Below are 24,140 nucleotides of genomic sequence, written 5' to 3'. Positions count from 1 at the left end.
GTTCCTCTGAAAGGGCACAGCCGACTTCCTTCCCAATCCTTCCCTAATCCGATGAGACCGATGACCAAGCTGTCTGGTCTCCTTCCCCAAACCAACCAACCAACCTTGCATCAGCATGCAGTGACAACAGTGTAAGATTAGCTTACTTTGGTTATGTGCATGCCATCCTTAGCTACGGAATAATGTTTTGGGTAAATAGTACCCAGAATCTACAAACAGTTTTCATATTACAGAAGAGAGCTGTAAGAATAATGATAAAATGCAATAAATGGGCTCACTGCACCTGGGCATTCTGAATGTTCCTCATGAGTTTATTTTTCAGACCATAATGTGTATCAGAAAAAATCTTCACAATTATAGCTTTTTAACATTATTCATGATTATATCACAAGGTTGAGTCATTGCCTCTATTTAGATAGAAAGAATAAGCTAAAAGCTCAGAACAGTCTCGATTATTGATGCATGGTAAGTGATAATAAGCTGCCACAGAATATAAAAGAAATTAGCAGTATGTACTCTTTTAAAAAATAACTGTAAAACTGGTTTTGCAGGAGCATTGTTTCTACACTTTGGATGCATATTTTAAATGAAAACCAGAGAATTGTTGGGAACACCTAGCATAAGTTATACCTGACATATTTCCTTCATTCATGTATTATGTATTTATGCTGATGTATTTATGTCTGCTAGTTCCATATTAACACATCTATTACATTTATTTAAACAATATAAATTGTCTTTTTTCATTTATGTAATATGTATGGAGGGCTTTGTATTTATGTATGTTAGTTTTACATCAAAATACCTATGCTTATTAAACAATGTAAAATGACATTTGTTAAGAAAATATTTAGACTTCATACCAGAATTTGTACATTCACTGACAACATCCATACAATGTATATTGTCTGAGGATGGATAAATAAACAAACAAAAATGCTTGGTATGCCTGACAATGTACTTTCAAGTTTAGTATTTTGTTTGCCATATCACAGCATGTACTGGGTGATCAAAAAGTCAGTATAAATTTCAAAACTGGATAGATCATGGAATAATTTAGATAGAGAGGTACAAATTGACACACATGCTTGAAGTGACATGGGGTTTTATTAGAACCAAAAAAATACAAAAGTTCAAAAAATGTCTGACAGATGACGCTTCATCTGATCAGAATACCAATAATTAGCATAACAAAGTAAGACAAAGCAAAGATGATGTTCTTTACAGGAAATGCTCAATATGTCCACCATCATTCCTCAACAATAGCTGTAGTCAAGGAATAATGTTGTGAATAGCACTGTAAAGCATGTCCGTAGTTATGGTGAGACACTGGCGTCGGATGTTGTCTTTCAGCATCCCTAGAGATGTCGGTCGATCACGATACACTTGCGACTTCAGGTAACCCCAAAGCCAATAATCGCACGGACTGAGGTCTGTGGACCTGGGAGGCCAAGCATGACGAAAGTGGCGGCTGACACGCGCAAGAGATCTTTCATGCATCTAGCAATATGGGGTGGAGCGCCATCCTGCATAAACATCGTAAGTTCCAGCATGTGTTTATCAGCCAGGTTGGGGATGATGCGATTCTGTAACATATCGGCGTACCTCTCACCCGTCATGGTAGCAGCTACAAAACCAGAATCACGCATTTCCTCGAAGAAAAAAGGCCCGATAGTGGTAGATGTGGTAAATCCAACCCATACCATGACTTTTTCGCCATGCAATGGAGTTTCCACGACAGTTCTAGGATTTTCAGTAGCCCAAATTCTGCAGTTGTGGGCTCTGACAGACCCATGGAGTGTGGAATGAGCTTCGTCGGTCCACAACACATTACTCAACCAATCATCATCTTCCACCATCTTTTGAAATGCCCACATCGCAAATGCCCTCCGCTTCACTAAATCGCCAGGTAACAGTTCATGATGCCTATGGATTTTGTATGGATAGCATCGGAGGGTATGCCTAAGTGCCAACCAAACAGTAGTGTATGGAAAGTCAATGCGACGTACGACTGCACGAGCACTGACTTACCCATGCATAGACGAACCTGCTACAGTCTCCATTTCTTCCTGAACTGTCTCAGCAGCATTACGCCTTGTGCTCGGTCAGCCACTATGGGGTCTATCGCCTAAACAACCCGTGGCTTCTCTCTTATTACAGCTCCTTTTATACAAGATTGTCATGCGCAGTCACTGACGTTTTGCTGTCCAGCGCCATCTGTTGGACATTTTGTGAACTTTTTTTTTTGTTCTAATAAAACCCCATGTCATTCCAAGCATGTGTGTGAATTTTTACCTCTTTATCTACATTATTCCATGGTTTATTAAGTTTTCAAATTTATACTGACTTTTTGATCACCTGGTATATTTACAAAAAGTATGAGAGAGTTAAATTACAAAAAAATTTTAAGAGAGGGTGGATGATAAGTTGAAGTTTAAATAATGAAAAGGTATGAGTTAGTGTAGGGGTTGTTTTGGGGAAGGAGACCAGACAGCGAAGTCATTGGTCTTATTGGATTAGGGAAGGATGGGGAAGCAAGTCGGCCATGCCCTTTCAGAGGAACCATTTGCCTGGAGTGATTGAGGGAAATCATGGAAAACTGAAATCAGGATGGCCGGACGCGGGATTGAACCGTCGTCCTCCCAAATGCAAGTCCAGTGTCTAACTGCTGCGCCACCTCGCTCGGTGAGTTAGTGTTGGTCTTCAGTGAGTTAACGAGTAAGAAAAGTAAAAATAAATTGTTTTATAAAGTCAGTGAGTGTGAATGTGAGTCAAGCCAAGAGTAGAAATTGTAATGTTAATTGTAAATGCAGAGTGAATGAGTTGTGAGCTGGTGCACCAGATAAATCAGATGTGTTTTATAAGTGGAGTTAACTTTAATGCCAGCAAGAAAAAGAATGGGTGAGTGATGGCTTATCAGATTAACCAAATGAACACTGTTTTTGGCCTTGTTTCACAATTTTATCATTAATGTTTTTGCACAACCTAGGTTTTGGGTTGTAAGCCCATTTTCAAATACACAAATGAGCTTACAACCTGAAACCTAGGTTGTGCAATAACATTAATAATAAAATTATGACACAAGGCCAAAAACAGTGTTTAGTTAATTTACAGTGTTTCAAAAAGAACCCACATTTTGATTCAATTAAAATGCTTTTTAGATTGGTAAGATACATAATAAATGATATGGTCCCTTGGAAAAATCCTATCCTCTTCCAAACAAACAAAACCAACAATAAGCATATAATTCCAATACCGCATGAGGACAAATTTCTTTGATGCACTTACACTATAAAAAGTTCTGAGTGCAACTGCATCTGCATAAAATTAAAAAGAGCAGGAAGGGCTGTTGTTACATGACTGTCTTTCCAAACTGTCTCGTAACTGGTGTAAAATAAAATTAGAAATTCAAATCAAACTAGAATAAATTAATCTCCACCAGAAAATGAAATATCTATCAGTACTAGTGGCTGCCAGTATTTACATTATAATTTCATAGACTGAATTGCATGTACACTAAATATGAAGCCTCTATGAAAACAAGTTACACTTAGCTGCAGGCAAGTGGATGTGCCATGGGTCATAAGAGTGGCGGAAACAGCCCCCAGCAGAAGTCACAGGCAGAATGCTCACGCACATGCAAAGCACCATGCCAGGAGGTCAGATGGGACAGTGCTTTGAAACAAGGTGCCTTGGCACCAGACACCCCAAAGTCACAATACACTTTGTATCTGCAAGCTGTGGGGGAGGGGGGAACCGGAAACTGTGAAACTGTTTTTAACAAGTTGTATCTGGTCGGGGGATGTGAGTCTTAAAGCTGAGTCCCAGAAGAGTGACTACTGCACATGGAACTGCATGCAGCAAGAATTTGTAGAAATACAGGGGCCACTGAGATAGCATCTTAGAAAGTGGAATGTAAACAAAAGTTTGGGGCACTTTTGAAAACCCATGATGTGCTGACACCATGCTGAGGTCTCACAGGACCCAATGTGAAAAAAAAAAAGAAGAAGAAAAAAAAAAAAACCTTGCCTAAATAACTTAGAAATTGGAGTAAGAAAAATGGCTGTGCTTAAGATATCCACCCTTATTGGCCAGCGTATGAACATAGAGTGAGAGAGAGTAGGACACAGTTTTGGAGCACAAGGTGTAACAAACTTTGCAACTGATTAACCTCCTGAAATGAGAGTAAGGAAGTGAGACCAGCATCTTTTAAAACAACATCTTACTGGCTAACAATCACAATATTATCATTCAGACAGTCAAAATTATGTGATGCAAGGAAAATGCAGAGAACCGAGTCTTTCTTGTTGAAAACACACTGCGGGAAGTTCTCTCTCTGGCAAACTTCACAGGCAGACTTCTGATTTCAGCATCTCAACAAACTGGCTTCTCAGACAGGTGACTCCACGGGTGGACTTTACTTCGGAGATGAAAGCTACTCATCAAACTGAGTTAAACTTGAGTGCAGATGTAACTTGTTGGTACAGAGCCAGTGACTGATTTTGCAGCTGCTTCAGCTACCGCTTGCAGATTATGAGCACGGTGTGATGCGGCCACAACAGAGAGGCTAAGCAAAATGTAGGGAAAGTTTAGTCATTCAGTAATTTCCAAGCTCATCATGAAGATGTGTTTGTAGTTAGAGGTTCAATACGCTACCAACTCCATGTGTAGTTGCAAACTCAAACTCATACCCTTCAGTAGTGTCTTCTATCTTTACACACTAACCTTTGGTAATCATGGTACAGCTTACATGAATGTAATTATTTTACAACAGATATGAATTCATTTAAATCATATTACAGATCTCTTGTCTAGGTTTGCCAAGGAGTATAGATATCAATGCAGTCTCCAGAGATCCTCCGCCATGAGAAGAGAACAATTTTTGGGCTGTGCAGAGAGAGACTAGTGTGATCTGAGTCTTGGTCTGAGGCAGTTGCATTTACTTTTGTTGGCTAATAAAGTTTATGTAGATGTATCCATTGTATTCATTACTCATGGTAGTCGCAAATACTAGCCTGTACTACCATCTACCCACAAGCTTATTATTGTCAACGACTATTAAACCATTTCTTGTGGATTTTGTGCAATAAACTGAGTTATCTTAAATCCTGCTTTTATTTCATAGTAGAATGAACTTCCTTTATCATTATTTTGTTGGCTAACGTTTTACTTGTGTCACTTATAGAGGGCCACATTAATATATTCATTTAAACCATTCAATATAAAGCACCAGCAACAACTTACACAGTTGCAAATAAGTACTAATTTAATAAGCTGAAAATAACTCCACAGTATAAACAAAAGCTCAGTGAAGCTATTTTGTCCACTCATATAAGATAACTGGACAGGAAATTCTGGGGAGGAATATAATATTCACTCTGGAAACTGAAAAGCAAGTAGCACTCGTCATGGGACGAGTTGCTTTGCCTGGAAGGATGCGACAGCTGACTAAAAGTCACTATCCCCTCTAGAAGTGTAGAACGTGTGCAGAAATATACATATATCCTTTCCATTTCTGTTTCTTGTGTTAGTATTATCAGCAACTGATACCTGTAAATATGGTTCTCAAGTGAGACGCTGAATGTCATTGTGAAATTTCCACAATATTCCACAGTGCAACTGACAGATTCTTCAGGTGCAGCTAACACACTGCTGAGGCTGTGACCGAAGCCTTCTATTTATACCAATGTAAGGAGAAACTACACAGATGTCAATGTGCCAAATTTGGTGACCGATTGCACAGACGTGCTGATTGGCAGTGAGACGTACGGCACCTGTCAGACAATGAACTGACAACTTCGATGCACTTGGAGTGGTTGTCAACCATACTCAAGCAACACAACTCACATCTGTATTCCATGTAGTATTAACACACTTTTTGGAAAATAAACACCTGCAGTTGTTTCTTCTGATGTCGTTGGGTAGATAGAGTGGAGAATCATCTGCTTGCTCTTCAATTTGCAGACCTTTGAAGGAGGGAAGTGCATGACCACAGTCTGGCGATCTACTTTCCCCTCATGCTTCTGCACTCCACCTCCACTTCTCAACCCTGTTACATCCCCAGAACACAATTTATCCCTTGATATCGCTCTACTGCTCTTAGACGTGATAACATATTTCATATTTGTTCTTAATCCACTTAATTTAACAGTAAACAGTAATTTTATACCATTAAAACACAATTTTAGTCATAAGCGATTTTCCCATTCCCTGCAACAAGAAAACAATTACTTCTTGAGAAAAAATGAATAGGACACTTTTTTGGTAGGAAATCGAATATAGTTTAATTTTGTCCAGGGAAAATATTTTGCTAGAAGCTGCGCTTTTAGAGTCATGTAAGAAAAACAAAGAAGGTGACATTAAAAGCCTCCACTCCCCTCAGGTGAGGAATTTTCGTATGTTGCACATGACACTCCATCCTTTTACTGCACAAAAATTTGCGACTACACTATTTTATTAAAGTATTCGACATTTATTTTTCTCTTCACTGACTGGGTGCAGCAGGATAAAGGCTACGCCCACTGAAGTTAATTACGGTGGCCTCTACTGTCGCAGAGCTTAATGGTGGAGCGTCTCGACTTGCTAATATGTATTATCTGGACTTTCTATCGGTGTCACAGCTGAGAGGGAGTTCAAAGAAGGATATTTGTAAGGGCAAACAAAGGTGAAAGACGACTAGGATATGCAAAATAATGTATGAACAATGTAGGATGTAGCAAGTGTGTAGAGATGAAACAAATAGTAGTGGATAGGAAGAGATGGAGGACGATATCAGATGAGTTGGAAGACACATAACTTTGAAAAGTAAACAACAGCTATACCTGGAGAACTGCTGAGCCCATCTTCTCGACGACGAAGACGAGCGCAGTGCAGAGGACACCCATCGCCACCACAACACCCTTCATCAGCAGGTCCGTCTGGCGCTCTGACAGCCGCCGCGATGGGAAGAAAGCCTTCCAGAAGTCTTCCAGCACCACGGCCGACATCGAATTGAGTGCTGTCGACAACGAGCTGCAAGAATCAATAGGTGAACAGGTGTTAAGATAGTGATTAAAACTCTTCTGGGTATTATTCCGCGTCATTGCTAAAAACTAACAACAATAATAAACTAAAACCGACGTTTCGGCCAAACTGCAACGGCCTTCCTCAGGGCACGGTTGGTATTGCATGGGGATAGGTGCTTCCATTTATTACAGACTATCGATGTCTGACGTCACTGTTGTAAAACTTTTAATTGGCCCTCTAATATGATTGGCTAGTCAAGACGTAATGTAAGATGGAAGGAAAGAGGCTATTCGTGGATGCCCATGTCGTCAACGATTGGTAGCTGTCCGCCAATCAGTGTTCGGCTTCTGGTCGGCAAGTTTTCCTCCTGTGTAGGCAGCTCCGCACTCATACCGTAGTTCGTAAACACCTGCAGTGTTAAGATTGTTGACTACATTCTTGGTGGAACCTATCATTTCGTGGATCCTGTGACTGCTTCGAAAAATCTGTTTGAAACCTCGTCGGCGAAGGACGTTGCCTGGCCGTTCACTGACGCCTTTTACATATGGTAAGTGTACCAGTGGAAGCTTCTCTTCTTTGCCTTCTTCTCGTGTTCTGCTACCTTTGGTTTTAGCTACCTTTCTTATGATGTTGTCATCATAGCCATTGGCACGACACGTGTGTTGTAGCTCCTTTAATTCTTCTTTGATGTTATTTTCATCGCTTCTCCGGTAGGATCGGGCAGTTAACGTATGCAGAACAGAATACTTTTGAGCTGCGTGGTGGTGACTGCGTGCATGTACCGATTAGTGTGCGTTGGTTTCCGGTACACTTTGTGTCCCAGTTTACCTTCGGCAGCTCTGTATACTTCCAGACCCAGAAATGGCAAGGTACCATTGTTTTCAGTCTCATGTGTGAACTTTATATTTTTGTGCAGGCTATTTAAGTGCTGGAGGAAGTTCCAGAGCGATTTTTCGAAGCAGTCACAGGATCCACTAAATGCTAGGTTCCACCAAGGATGTAGTCAACAATCTTAACACTACAGCTGTTTACGAACTACGGTGTGAATGCGGAGCTGTCTATATAGGAGAAACAGGGAGACCTGTCAGCTTACGAGTAGCAGAACACGAACACTATCACTATGTACGATTACAACAACATAATAATCTGCGATAGCGGAACACCACCGTGACTGTGGACAACCTATCAGGTTCCAGGAAGCCCGAGTACTGGCGAAAGAATCGTGGATGCGAGAACGCAAAATACGGCAGGCGATCGAAATTATTAAGCAGCCTGACAACATCAACGGAGAAGATGGCTACAAACTCCCGGCGTCCTGGCTGTCGGCCATCCCAGTCCAACGGGCCGCGAGCGGTCGAGGGGCAGAAGCTACACGGGACACGGACGTTATCTGCACAAACAGCTGTAGAGCAACTGTCAGTCCACTTCCGCGCACACCAGGAGGAAAGCTTGCCGACCAGAAGCCGAACGCTGATTGGCGGACAGCTACCAATCGTTGGCGACATGGACATCCACGTACAGCCTCTTTCCTTACATCTTCCCTTACGTCATGGAAAGGCAATCATATTAGAGGGCCAGTTAAAAGTTTTACAACAGTGACATCAGACTTCGATAGTCTGTAATAAATAGGAGCACCTACCCCATGCAAAACCAGTCGTGCCCTGAGGAAGGCCGTTGCAATTCGGCCGAAACGTCGGATTTAGTTTATTATTGTTGTTAGTTTTTAGCAATGACACGGCATAATACCCAGAAGAATATTAATCACTGTGACACCGGCTGCGGAAGCCTACGTTCTTATATCAGGTGTTAAAATGGTTCATATCGTGAGAAACGTACGCTACCTGGTCAAAAGTATCCGGACACCCACACATAACGTGGAACTGACGACTAGATGTCACGAAATGTGATTCCGTCAACAAAAAAGGGGCGTGAGGAGTGTTGCGTAGTCATTAGAGAAGCGATAACAGCAGAATGGGTCAGCCAGGAGAACTAAGCGACTTCGAACACGGACTTGTCTTTGGATGCCCCATGTGAAGCTGCCGAGGCCGACTGTTTGTGATGTGATTCTGAAGTGAAAAGGTGAACGAACAACTACAGCTAAACCGAGACCATGCAGACCTCATGCACTGACGAACAGCGACCATTGAGCATTGTGGAAGGCGATTGTACAAAATCGTATGGAAATAGCAGAAGGAATGACGTGTCAGATACAATGTACTATCATTAGTTCATCTAGCGCAATGACTGCCCTATTTAGTACGCATCACACACACTTAAGCATCATTCTAAGATGGGTCGGACGAGTGTTCTGTATGCTTTCCTTTGCAGACTAACTGCGCGTTTCCGAAGCCCGCCACTTGCTTTAGTTACGACTGAACGTTTATGATCGTTCCATCTTATATCACTACAAACTGTTACTCCAAGACATTTGTGTAAGTTTACCGAGTCCAGTTGTGACTCGTAAACATGGTACTTACAGGAACTAACTTTTTTCCTTTGGTGATGTACACAATGTTATATTTCCGAATCATTAAAGCACGTTTCCAATCTTTGCACCAGTATGAAATCTTATCAAGATCCGACTGAATATTAACATGAACAGCAGGAATTCAAGCGCACTTCCCTGGGGCACATCCGAAACTACATTTAAGGCTGTCGATGAACCATTATGGACGTAAGTAGCGGAACTGAGCCTGTCCTGCAACAAAAGCTGAATTTTTCTCCTTATGTAAACAAACCGGCCACTTGCCGTACGTCCTCTCATGTAAACAAATGGCTCATCTGTGCTCATTTTTTGTTTACTAACGGGCTATAGCTATAATTATAATTACAATTAATGATTCACAACAGTTAATATAATTACAATAAATTATGATCAAAATGGCGGTAGAGTAGTGCTGGTTGGTTTGTTGATTGATTTGGAGGAGTGGACCAAACAGCGATGTCATCGGCCCCACCGGATAGGGAAGGACAGGGAAGAAAGCCGGTCGTGCCTTTTCAAAGGAATCACCCCGGCATTTGCCTGTTGCAATTTAGGGAAATGACGGGAAACGTAAGCTAGGATGGCCAGACACGGCTTTGAACAGTCGTCCTACCGAATGCGAGTCCAATGTGCTCCGAGTAGTGCACTTGATTAAACTGATGACTGTCATCATAAAGACGGTAATTTATTAGCCAAAAAATGATGTCTTCCTCCGCTCCCTGCCCCCTCCTCTGTGGTACAGTGTGCTCTTGTTTGTCAAATCCCCAAAACCACCTGTTTGAGTGCCCAACATCCTGAGAGGGGATTTGGCAGTCGTAGTCTGTGTCTTGCCCGGGCAACCACAGCAGCAGTAAATGCAGGCGATTTTCGCAGATTTCAAGCATAGTATTGTATCCAGTGGTATCTACGTCATTTTCACGAATTGCTGGAAGAGTATTGCAGCCAGTGCTATTTTTTGGAATATGTGACACTATGGTTTTGGGGTAATGTTAGTGATTTTTTTAAGAAGAGACTTATAAATACAGGTTTCAGAGCTGTTTTACTGATTTTGCCTCACCTTTTAAGAAGATAACCATAAATGCATGTTTCATAGCTTTTTAAAATTTTTTAAGAAGACGCGCATGCATACAGGCCTTGGGATAATTTCACCGATTTGTCAAGAACGCGCACATAAATACTGGAATGTGAATGTTTAAAAATTTCAGCTAAGCATTATTTAGCAACAAATAAAATCCTGTTACATACCTTCTATAAGTACACCGCTGCTATTTATGGTTTTTCTGATTGTTTACCAATATTTCACAACTAGCCACATTTTTCAGGAAGACACGCAAAAATACAAGGGGCGTTTGAAAACTCCATGCAAAAGTAAAAACTACTTAAGTGTTTGGGGTAAACCTTTTTTATTTTCGACATAGTCTCCTTTTAGACTTATACACTTCTCCCAACGCTGTTCTAATTTGTTGATCCCTTGCGAATAATAGCAAGTCTGCAAAATAGCTATTAGTTACTGCAATCACCTCTTCGTTTGAATAAAATCTTTGTCCCACCAGCCATTTCTTCAAATTGGGGAACAAATAGTAGTCCGAGGGAGCCAAGCCTGGAGAATAGGGGGGATGTGAAACAAGTTGGAATCCTATTTCCATTAATTTTGCGACCACAACTGTTGTGGTGTATGCTGGTGCATTGTCGTGATGGAAGAGGACTTCTTTGCGGTCCAATCGCCGGCGTTTTTCTTGCAGCTCAGTTTTCAAACGGTCCAATAACGATGAATAATATACACCTGTAATAGTTTTACCCTTTTCCAGATAGTCGATGAGGATTATCCCTTGCAAATCCCAGAAGACAATCGCCATAACCTCTCTGGCCGAAGGAATGGTATTCGCCATTTTTGGTGCAGATTCTTCCTTGGTAACCCATTGTTCAGATTGCTCTTTGATCTCAGGAGTATAGTAATGTACCCATGTTTCATCCACAGTGACGAAACGATGCTTAAAGTCCTGCGGATTCTTCCTGAACAGCTGCAAACCATCCTTGCAACACTTCACACGATTCCGTTTTTGGTCAAGCGTGAGCAATCGCAGAACCCACCTTGCGGATAGCTTTCTCATGCCCAAATGTTTATGCACAATATCATGTACCCATTCATTCGAGATGCCCACAGCACTGGCAATCTCACGCACCTTAACTCTTCTGTCATCCATCACCATATCATGGATTTTATCAATGATTTCTGCAGTCATAACATCCACAGGTCGTCCAGAACGTTCAGCATCACATGTGCCCATATGACCACTCCGAAAATTTTGAAACCACTTATAAACCGTTCTAATCGAAAGTGCAGAATCAACGCAATGTTCATCAAGCTTCTCTTTAGTCTCCTGAGGCGTTTTGCCTTTCATAAAGTAATGTTTAATCACCACAAGAAATTCTTTTTCGTCCATTTTTTGACAGTCACTCAACTTCCTTGATAAAAACGAATGCCAGACACAAAGGGATAGACCAACATGGCTGAAACTTTGTGTGCGTTCTTTCCAAAGATGCTACTAATTAAACAATACCTCGATACGCGCCGGTGGTGCCATCTCTCGGACTATGCACGTACTTTTCAAACGCCCCTCGTATTTGTTAATCAACACAACGCGTTACTTTAACAAATTTCACGAATCTTCAGCGTTAAACAGTTTCATTTAACGACAAATATGCACCAGGCCTACATTTCACCTAAAATACCTCATCACAAGCGCTATTAGTGTTTGAAGTCACTATCAGGTCCTCTAGGAATATAAGATTATATTGGACTTGTAAAACTAATGGCGGCAACGCTTCTACAGGTAATGGTGTATGCATCGCTAATATCCAGCACTTGCGCCGCTACCACCAGGATAATAATAGGAGAGAGAGGTATGCACTTTATTAAAGAACAGACAAAAATGTAGCCTGCGTACTCCGAACAGTGTATTTCTATCGCACCGCAAACACGCTGGCCGGCCGAAGTGGCCGTGCGGTTAAAGGCGCTGCAGTCTGGAACCGCAAGACCGCTACGGTCGCAGGTTCGAATCCTGCCTCGGGCATGGATGTTTGTGATGTCCTTAGGTTAGTTAGGTTTAACTAGTTCTAAGTTCTAGGGGACTAATGACCTCAGAAGTTGAGTCCCATAGTGCTCAGAGCCATTTGAAACACGCTGTTTCTCCGGGAGTCACGCGTGTCTTCGCCGCATCTCTTGCTCTAGTGCACTCAGGTGTTGATATCACGACAGCTGCCTCCTCGCTTCTGCGGATGACACGCTGTCTCGGGAAAGGACAGCCAGCAGAAGCTCCACATGGAATGCCATAAGCAATATCCTCTCAACTCCCCGGACGCACAGGGCTGCAGTAACTGGGCACAGGGTCATCGAGTAACCAGCCGGAGCCTTCCACCGCCGGCGACGCACCGGCTGCTGTTGGAGGAACCACGGATGCTGACACTCATGCGGAATCCTTTACAAAACTTATTCGAGAATTTGCTCCCATTTTATCTACGTGCAGTCTGATCGAATGTATCCGGACACTTACTAAACGACATTAATATGAGATCTACTGGTCATATCGGATGCTCTTTTTAAAAAGAAAAAAAAAAGTGACAGACAGTTTTGAAATTTATGCACGGTATTTGCTACGTGCTGTAAGTGCTTCATCTTTTTTCCCCTGAAATATTGTAGCCAATACCCTCTAGTGATCAACAGTAACATTTTAACATTGCTTAATGTGAAACTTCCTGCCAGATTAAAACTGTGTGCCAGACCGAGACTCGAACTCGAGACCTTTGCCTCTCGCGGGCAAGTGCTCTACCAACTGAGTTACCCAAGCACGACTCACGCCCCATCCTCACAGCTTTAATTCCGTCAGTACCTCGTCTCCTACCTTCCAAACTTCACATAAACTCTCCTGCGAACCTTGCAGAACTAGCATTCCTGGAAGAAAGGATATTGCGGAGACATGGCTTAGCCACAGCCTGGGGGATGTTTCTAGAATGAAATTTTCACTCTACAGCGGAGTGTGCGCTGGTATGAAACTTCCTGGCAGATTAAAACTGTGTGCCGGACCGAGACTCGAACTCGGGACCTTTGCCTTTGCAGGAGAGCTTCTGTGAAGTTTGGAAGGTAGGAGACGACGTACTGGCGGAAATAAAACTGTGAGGACGGGGCGTGAGTCATGCTTGGGTAGCTCAGTTGGTAGAGCACGTGCCCGCGAAAGGTTTTAATCTGCCAGAAAGTTTCATATCAGCGCACACTCCGCTATAGAGTGAAAATTTTATTCTAGATTGCTTAATGTGTTTCAACTTCTAACTAAACAGAAAAGAAGATAAAACAACACTTCGAAGTTACAGCAGACTCCTCCTGTCAAAGGCTACAGCTTCCAATGAATTATGATGAGAATAGCTGGAGAATGGATTAATGGTTTCCTCAGAGCTGTCTTATAATTTATAAATGCGAAAGTTTGTGAGTGTGTATGTTACTATTTTTGTTACTCTTTCACGCTGAAACGGCTGGACGGATTTGGATGAAATATGGAATGGAGATAGCTTATTCCCGAATTTATACATGGGCTACCTTAGATATATCTGCCTGTCGAACGGGTAGTGATGTAAAAGAAGTGCAGCCTATGACATGGGAATATTTGATTCAAACAGTTTTTAAGAAGAAGAGTACTTAGAGAGTTGTAACAAACTTTAACCATAATATCAAACCTTTTGCGAAATTTTTTCTCGCTGGAAACCCCCACAAAATGATGAAAAGGGAAACAGTTTATCGCTTACTACATTTCCGCTGTTCATGTAGTAAAATTTCCGCAAGAAGCATGACGATTAATTTATCACTTCTTTACTACTAACTGTACTCATGACGGATTTTGTGGACAATATTCACGTATACCACTAAATGTTCCAGCAAAATTATATCATTGTACGACACATAATTCAGAAAGTACGACGTTATAAACTCTGAGATGCGTGAAAATCTGCCGCATCATGTATGACGTTTAAATGTATTACTTATTTGCTATTAACTATTCGCGACACATTTTGCGGACTGTATCCACATATGCGGATGAATATACGTTCAAAAATATGTCATAATGCGACACATAGCTCAGCAGATATGACGTCAAATACTGAGATGCCGGAAAAACTGCCGCACCATGCATGGCGACTTAATTTATTACTTCAGTAATACTAACATTGTTCACAACACATTTCGTAGACAGTAGCAGGATGTATTTCCAAATTATATCACTTTACGACTTATAGTTCAGGCGATATGGTCGAAGTAGAGAGGATATAAAATGTAGACTGGCAATGGCAAGGAAAGCGTTTCTGAAGAAGAGAAATTTGTTAACATCGAGTATAGATTTAAGTGTCAGGAAGTCATTTCTGAAAGTATTTGTATGGAGTGTAGCCATGTATGGAAGTGAAACATGGACGATAAATAGTTTGGACAAGAAGAGAATAGAAGCTTTCGAAATGTGGTGCTACAGAAGAATGCTGAAGATTAGATGGGTAGATCACATAACTAATGAGGAAGTATTGAATAGGTTTGGGGAGAAGAGAAGTTTGTGGCACAACTTGACCAGAAGAAGGGATCGGTTGGTAGGACATGTTCTGAGACATCAAGGGATCACTAATTTGGTATAGGAGGGCAGCGTGGAGGGTAAAAATCGTAGAGGGAGACCAAGAGATGAATACCCTAAGCAGATTCAGACGGATGTAGGTTGCAGTAGGTACTGGGAGATGAAGAAGCTTGCGCAGGATAGAGTAGCATGGAGAGCTGCATCAAACCAGTCTCAGGACTGAAGACCACAACAACAACAGTTCAGGAGATACGGCGTCATAATGAAATATGGGTACAAATGCGTGTGAAATATGTTACATATATATGAAATCTATTTGACATGTGCGTACCTGGGGAAAGCCATGGGTAAAAAGTTCTTCCTAAACCCTGGGAATGATTTCAACGAAATCTATATTATTTATGATCTGGGAAAGAAATACTTTGGGGGTGAGAACCACGAGACTTTTATTGGGGTGGAACTTACAATGTGTAGAGAGCAGGGGGTTAGGAGGAGATGGACAGACAGAGAGGGGGAAGAAAGAGGTGGATGCAGGTAGGGTGGAGGAGGAGATGGTCTTGTTGTGACTGCAGGGATTTATCCCATGCACGCTCCACGTGAGACCCGCATTCCCACCTTAATGTCCACACACTACATTGGTAGTGCCCCTGCCCATTACACTCATTACTCGCGGTAGGCAGTATTACCGGGTCCCGTAAGAGTTCGGGCAATGCGTGTGCATCCAGCTCAGAAGGAGAAGACCGTGGCCGGTTAGCCTTAACTACATATGAAGATGGTGTGTCCGAAAGAACAGATACCATCTTCATATATAGTTAAGGCTAACCGGCCACGATCTTCTTCTTCTTCTGAGCTGGATGCACACGCATTGCCCGAACTTTTACGGGACCCGGTAATACTGCCTACCGCGAGTAATGAGTGTAATGGGCAGGGGCACTACCAATGTAGTGTGTGGACATTAAGGTGGGAATGCGGGTCTCACGTGGAGCGTGCAAGGGATAAATCCCTGCAGTCGCACTATCCTCTGTGCCCTCGGTGGCTCACAAGGGAACCTCCCATCGCACCCCCCTCAGATTCAGTTATAAGTTGCCACAGTCGATAGGCCTTGAAAAACTGAACACAGATCAATCGAGAAAACAGGAAGAAATTGTGTGGACCTAGGAAAAAATAAGCAAAATATACAAACTAAGCAGTCAATAAGGAATACAAGCAACATCAAGGACGATGTGAGCACAAGAGCGCCGCGGTCCCGTGGTTAGCGCAGGCCCCCACAACGGCACGAGTGGTCGACTGTGAAGAGCGAACAAATTGAATAACTGGGCGGCGGCCATTAGAGTGCTAAACTGACGCGCGGAGTTCGAATGTTTATACATCGCTTTTGGTTACAAAATGCCTTCCCTTGAGTTAGGTCACATACATAATGCCTCATTTAAATACGTTACTACAATATACTTTTTAATTTATGAACAAACGGCAAATAGTCACTGTTTATGAATTTATCTTACGTACTACATGGAATCTGCCGTAGGTAAAAGTTATGTACTACTGGACCCCTAGCATTTTTCGTAGTTCATTTACGATAGATGTACGCAAAATGCATTAAAATACTCGAAGATTTGCCCACTATATTAATAGATATTTTCCGCCTCTACCTAGCTTTAGATTTTATGACGAGAAGTGCATTATATATGGCATACTGCTTTGGCAACTCACGACAAAATTATCAAGTTTCGACCTAACCTAGACCATGAAAGCACTACCGATCAGCTAACTTTCTTCAAAATGATCAGAACATATAAAATGGTATTCTGTCGGTCGGAAATCTTGCCTCCTGACAGCGTGTAACCATTTTTGTAACAGCAGTCATTTTGAGAAAGGAAACCTGCAAATAGATGCACAGACATTATGCTAATACCGTGTTACGAAAACCTTTATTAAGCAAATGCACTGACGTACAAAACAACTTCAAATATTCACATACCTGTGAAATGTAATATTCGTTCCTTTCTCGAATTTATTTGTACAATTAATCGCTGCACAACTCTTCACCATTGAACTTCTTTTGATTGGAACGTACAGACAGTAGAATTACGAGTAACAAATACTGTGTGTACGCCCCAGCAAATATACAACGTTGAATCAGGGTCTTCATAAACAACAATACTACACAACACATTTTTTTAAATCTCATTTTGTTCGTTTTCGTTCGCTGTATTTGCTCGGGGTAGACGTCGAAGGCACCCGTTTCAGTTCGTAGCTGATCCATTAATTCAGTTTTTTTTATTTTTTTATTTTTTTTTATTTTTATTTATTGCAGAGGGCACTTAACCCTCTGACCGAACACGCTGAGTTACCGCGCCGGCATCAGACTACAACCACTATAATGGCGTCCAGCCGAAGGTTCAAATTATCCCGCGACTGCAGCGCCATCAGTGAGTCTAGTTATTTTTTACAAGGTCTTTGGGTTAGCGTCAGCAGCTGCGGAACGAGAGGTCCTTGGTTCAACTCTTCCCTCGGGTGAAAATTTTTTATTTTCAGACAATTATCAGAGTTCAGGCACTCACACATAATCAACTTCGCTTTGCAAAATTCAAGGACATGTTCAGATTTGCTTGGACGTATGCAGGATTTGACGGTCTACACACGGAAAAATTTGAAAACCTTAAAAACATGTTTTGACAGAGCACAGAGAAAACTGTGCGACTGTGAAACTGTTGCATTCATTTGTTGAAGTTTATGTGACACACTCTTATGTTTTCATCAATTTTTTGGATGTGATTATCACATCCACAAGAAAACCTAAATCGGGCAAGGTAGAAGAATCTTTTTACCCATTCGCCAAGTGTGCAAGTTAGGTGGGTCGACAACATATTCCTGTCATGTGACGCACATGCCGTCACCATTGTCGTATAGAATACATCAGACGTGTTTTCCTGCGGAGGAACCGGTTGACCTATGACCTTGCGATCAAATGTTTTCGGTTCCCATTGGAGAGGTACGTCCTTTCGTCTACTAATCGCACGGTTTTGCGGTGTGGTCGCAAAACACAGACACTAAACTTATTACAGTGAACAGAGACGTCAATGAACGAACGGACAGATCATAACTTTGCGAAAGTAAAATTTTCAGTCGAGGGAAGACTTGAACCAAAGATCTCTCGCGCCGCAGCTGTTCACACTAACCACGGGACCACGGCGCGTCTGTGCTCAGATCTGTTGCCTATGTTGCCTATGGACTACTCAGTATATTTTGCTTATTTTTTCATAGTTCCACACAACTTCTTCCTGTTTTCTCGATTGATCTGTGTTCAGTTTTTCAAGGCCTATCCACTGTGCCAAATTATAACTAAATGTGAGGGGGGTGCGATGGGGAGGTTCCCTTGTCAGTTCATTCCCGCTTCGCGCATCGGGCGACTAGGTTGTGCTATTAGTTCCGCTTCTACTGTAGCGCTGCGTGTTTTCCTCGTGTCCGTTTAGTGTCGTGTTGGCCTCCGTGCGCGTCGCATCGCTGGCTGTCGGCTAGTGTTCGTGCGGCCCTTCCTGTCGCGGCGTCGTCTCGCGCTGTGATGTCCCACCATGGTTCACACGAAAATTCCGCGTACAGGTACTGTCAGCTTCACCTTCGACAAATTCACGCTCACGTCCAGCCATGATCTTTGGAGATACATGACTGGTTAGTCGATACAATTAAAGTCACTACTGATCACGTGTATACTGCATATCTTGACAGCGAATTATATGTGTTTTTTGGTAAGTTTCTTGACCCGCTCCAGGTTGATGGGATACTTTCTCGTCACGGTTCTCAGGTACCCTTGACGCACCGTGATGGTTCCACTAGTATGGTTCTCTTGGTGAATGCAGGAATGATGTTTAACCTTCCACTGTTTTTGAAGCCCGTTTTGCTTCCTTATGGGGAAATACGTCATATTCAAAAGGAACGCTGGTCTGCTCAGCACCGCTTACAGGTCTATAGTGGTGTTCGGTCGGTGGAAATGGTGGTCAAAAAACATCTCATCTACAGGTATGTGATTATAGGGTCCATATTACGTACAGTGGCCAAGAAGGAACATGTTATTATTGTAATCAAACCGGTCATTTCCGTGCTAATTGTCCGCGGTGTGTTGTGGTATTAAAATCTACATACGAAGAGCGTAAAAAATTTGTGGTGTCACCGCCAGACACCACACTTGCTAGGTGGTAGCCTTTAAATCGGCCGCGGTCCGTTAGTATACGTCGGACCCGCGTGTCGCCACTGTCAGTGATTGCAGACCGAGCGCCGCCACACGGCAGGTCTAGAGAGACTTCCTAGCACTCGCCCCAGTTTACAGCCGACTTTGCTAGCGATGGTTCACTGACAAATTACGCTCTCATTTGCCGAGACGATAGTTAGCATAGCCTTCAGCTACGTCATTTGCTACGACCTAGCAAGGCGCCATTATCATTTGCTATTTATCTTGTGATGCATGTACCGTCAGACCGATGTTCACCAATTATGGATTAAAGTTAAGTATTTCAGAAGCTACGTACCTTCTTTTTTTGTCAGTGAACCATCGCTAGCAAAGTCGGCTGTACAGTGGGGCGAGTGCTAGGAAGTCTCTCTAGACCTGCCGTGTGGCGGCACTCGGTCTGCAATCACTGACAGTGGCGACACGCGGGTCCGACGTATATTAACGGACCGCGGCCGATTTAAAGGCTACCACCTAGCAAGTGTGGTGTCTGGCGGTGACACCACAAAATTGACTTTATCTGATCTTCTACCGCAGGGATCTCAGACTGAATCGCTCACTGTTACCGAGGGACGCAGTGGTCCGATGCCCGACACCACCCGTGATTTCACTCCGCTGTCCTTGCGTAGAGATGTTGATGCCGTCAATTCCGACGTGCCCGCCATGATTTCTCACAACAAGCGTCGCTGAACACAGGATGATGCGGCTGATGAACCTTACCTATTGGCTCGCCCTTCCGATGGGCGTCCAGTAACGGACCCTTCTCAGTCTGAAATCGTGAATGAGGACGCCGCAGGAGCTTTCACGCCTGTGCAGAAGATCCCTGACACCTTATCTGGCGTTGTTTCCGTTGTCCAGGCCGCCCCTTCAGAGACGGCCGTGCAGGAACCTGCTTCCGATTCCCACGTGTCTTCTCTGGTTCTCTCGGACACTTCTCCTGTCGACTCTGATTCCCTACCCCCATTCTGCGACTTCTGTCGCCCCCTCTGGGTCACAGCCTTTTCCCATGAAACAACTGATTGATTCTCAAGAGCCCTTGGATCCCGTTGTTATTTACCAACCGTCCCTCCGTGAACCCACGTCTACGAACGAGTGGGATATAGAGGCCTCTCCCTCGCAGTCTGAAACGGAATACCCACAGGGTGCTCTCACGCGACCGAACGCGTAGCGTCGGCGCCGCGGAGCCGCAGTAGACTCCGTAAACAGCCACAGAGAGCCGCATCAGAGCCGAAGAAAAAGTAGTGGGAAGATGAGGGTTCTGTTTCGTAGTTCTTCTTTCTCTGGTTCACCGATTGATTCTGGTATGGTTACTTGTATGTTGCTCCATCAACTGACGGATCTCTACCGTTCTTTGTTCTTTTTTCTGGGTTGAAGTTTCATGCAAGCATACACATTTCTTACTCTGAATATTAACAGAATATGTTCTGAGCTTCGGCTCGCCGCTTTGCGACAGTTTATATATATCAATCTGGGGCAGATGTTTTTTTTTTTTTTTTACAGGAAGTCTTATTCGACCAATCCGGGAACTGCCTTGTTTTATAGGGAAGGCATTCCGTTGACGGATTCGAAGTATACGAGAGTGGAAGGGGGGACGGCTGCACGTTTTGTGATCTCAGTTCAATCCTTCTTTATGCCCTACTGGCACAGGTCGTACTACCGCACGTTCGAGTTTCTATAAAGAAGAAATCATTTACCTGCTTCCCAAATCCCCGACAAAAATTATCTTAGGTGGGGACTTCAATTGTGTTCTACGGCCGGTGGATCAGTCTCCTAATTTTAATTTCAGTAAAGAACTCGACGACCTGGTGCGCTCGTTGCGCCTGCGTGACTTGTTAGTTTCTCGCCATCCTAAACTTGTGCGACGTACATATTTTACTCCCACGTCTAGCAGTCGCCTCGATGGCTTTCACCTTTCCTATTCATTGTGTGGGCGGCTTCTGGATGTTGATGTGATACCAGCCTGTTTTACTGACATTTCGCCGTAGCCGTCACGTTTAATTACGAGCAGCAACCGGTAAAATTGTTTCGTCCTTCCTGGGCGCTCAATATAGCCTATTTGCAAGATACCTCTCTTGTTGTCATCCTGGAGGACGTATGGGTTCGTTGTTCTCGTACAATGGACCGGTACGCTTCTATTGTGGCATGGTGGACACTGCATGCTAAACCACAAATCCGTAGGACTCTCATGCATTTTGAAGCTGGCAGACGATCGACGAACGCAAGAATTTTACTACTCAGTCTTACGTCAACTGTACGATAGTGCTACGTATGCTCCCTACGGGTCACTGATATACAGCGCATCAGAGCCAAATTGCTGCAGCTCAAACGCAATCAAATGGAGGGACTGCGGACGAGGTCTCGACCAGGTTCTCTTTTACAAGACGAATTGACGTCACTATACCATCTTGTCCGTTTACGAGAGCGCCGGAAACGTGTGTGCCTTGCCTCCCTCACAACCGCTGACTGCCGCACGTTCACCTCTCACCGTGACGTTTCCAACTTTATTTACACCCATTTTACTGATCTGTACGATACCCATGTCCCGCCTAAAAACTCTCTAGACGACTTTACATCTTTGCTGAATCGCGTCGCCACTCCTCAATTAAGTGACGCCTTTCAAATGGTTCAAATGGCTCTGAGCACTATGGGACTTAACTGCTGAGGTCATCAGTCCCCTAGAACTTAGAACTACTTAAACCTAACTAACCTAAGAACATCACACACGTCCATGTCCGAAGCAGGATTCGAACCTGTGATCGTAGCGGTCGCGCGGTTCCAGACTGTAGCGCCTAGAACCGCTCGGCCACCTCGGCCGGCGCGTCCCTTTCACAAGGATGATATATATGATGTTGTTACAGGATCTCAGTGCGGCAAGGCGCCTGGATCAGACGGTATTCCTAAGGAGTTTCATGTTCAATTTTGGCCACTAATTGGTGCCACCATAACGTCAATGGTAAACTAAGTGATGTGGGGAGTCTCACTTCCTGCTCCTTTTCAGGAAGGTGAACTGGTCCTCCTTCCGAAATCCACAAGCTGACCTGCGATTTATTTCCTCCGTCCTGTTACTCTCCTTAACTTCGATTATAAAATTGTCGCTCGAGCAATTAATATTCGTCTCTCTAAGCTGCTCGATACGATTATTGGCGCCCACCAAAGCTGTGTACCTGGACGCACAATACTGACTTCTCTTCTCGAATGTCGCGATGTATTTTCGGTGGCGGCTGCCGCTAATATCCCAGGGGCTTTGCTTTTTCTTGATTTCCAAAAAGTGTTTGCTCGTGTCAGCCATGATTTTTTAACGAGAGTGCTCACCGCTGTCGGCTTGAATAATGATGCTCGACAGGTCTTAACTCGCCTTTTTTACCAGTATGAGTGTCTTGATGATTGTGAACGCCGGCCGTTGTGGCCGAGCTGTTCTAGGCGCTTCAGTCTGGAACCGCGCGACCGATACGGTCACCGGTTCGAATCATGCATCGTACATGGATGTGTGTGATGTCCTTAGGGTAGTTAGGTTTAAGTAGTTCTAAGTTCTAGGAGACTGATGATCTCAGATGTTAAGTCCCATAGTGCTCAGAGCCATTTGAACCACTTGATTGTGAACGGTCACCCTACCCCCCCCCCCTCCCCCTGATATCGATACAACGAGGCTTACCCCAGGGAAGCCCCTTACCCATGTCGCTCTTTGTCTTGTTCTTAGAGCCCTTACTTCGCCACCTCGCCATGCAGTTACATGGCTGGACTACATTGGGGGAACTTTCTTCGGTCCGTGCATACGACGATGACGTCATGGTTTTAGTACATGTCGAGGACATACCGAGGCTTAAGGATACCTTGGGTTCATTTTGTCGTCTTGCTGGTGCTCGCATTAATGATCGTAAATGACCTTTGTGAGGCTTCCATCTTGTCGTCATTCCTTGGGCGACGGTCGTCAATCGCCATAAGATCTTGGGGATCTTAGTGGATCGCAGTCCGATCAAAATGGCGACACTAAATCGGCGTGCGGTTACGAGTGTGTTCACGGGGCGATCCTTGAACACAAACGCCGTTCCCTTAGCCTCCTTCACAAGGTATGGGATTTAGAGACCTATGTCTTCAGTAAAGTATATTACGTTGTGCAGGTCTTCCCGCTTCCCGCGATGATGGCCCGCAGACTGAAACAGCTGACTGGTCGATTCCTGTGGCGCCGCCATATCTCTCGTGTCCGGTATGAAGTAGTGGCCAGGCCTCGAAAGCTTGGAGGATTGGGTATTTCTGATATCAAAATGAAGGCATCCATCTTATTTGCCCGCCGCAATGTTTTAGCCTGTACGCGGGCTCCGCATTGAGTTACCTCCGGCTGGTCAGTCTGACCCCTCCTGTTGATGTTGGACAGACTAATCCTGAATTGCGGCACATTCGTGAATACTTTTTAACTATCGGTATCTTAGGTGCTGATATACTTTCTATGGCGCATATCACTACCAACATGTTATCACCCCGTTGGGGTGCACCAGTCCCCTTTCTTCCGTCGAACTTGCTTCCCCATCAACGTCTTGGAAAAAGGTCTGGTTCAAATGGCTCTGAGCACTATGGGACTTAACTGCTGAGGTCATCAGTCCCCTAGAAATTAGAACTACTTAAACCTAACCAACGTAAGAATATCTCACACATCCATGCCCAAGGCAGGATTCGAACCTGCGACCGTAGCGGTCACGTGGTTCCAGACTGTAGCGCCTAGAACCGCTCGGCCACTCCGGCCGGCTCAGACGAAAACATACACGACTGTCTGGCTCTTGGGTTTCTATGTTCACTATGTTGCTGAAGGCAGGAATGACCCAGATCCCCG

General features: G+C 43.7%; 1 protein-coding gene across 2 annotated transcripts in view; it reads right to left on the bottom strand.

The window, feature by feature from the left end:
- LOC124802827 (sodium-coupled monocarboxylate transporter 1-like) overlaps nt 1-24,140 on the bottom strand; it is a 319,127-nt gene that overhangs the window by 77,140 nt on the left and 217,847 nt on the right. For both annotated transcript variants that reach the window (XM_047263835.1, XM_047263834.1), the window contains exon 11: nt 6,822-7,011. In XM_047263835.1, coding sequence (XP_047119791.1) covers nt 6,822-7,011 — 190 coding nt within the window. The remainder of the gene's footprint in view (nt 1-6,821; nt 7,012-24,140) is intronic.

This window comes from Schistocerca piceifrons, chromosome 6 (assembly GCF_021461385.2).
Source record: "Schistocerca piceifrons isolate TAMUIC-IGC-003096 chromosome 6, iqSchPice1.1, whole genome shotgun sequence".
NCBI classification, from domain to species: Eukaryota; Metazoa; Arthropoda; class Insecta; order Orthoptera; family Acrididae; genus Schistocerca; species Schistocerca piceifrons.
The sequence above is the reverse complement of the archived record's forward strand: the minus strand, read 5'-3'. Positions and strand labels throughout refer to the sequence as shown.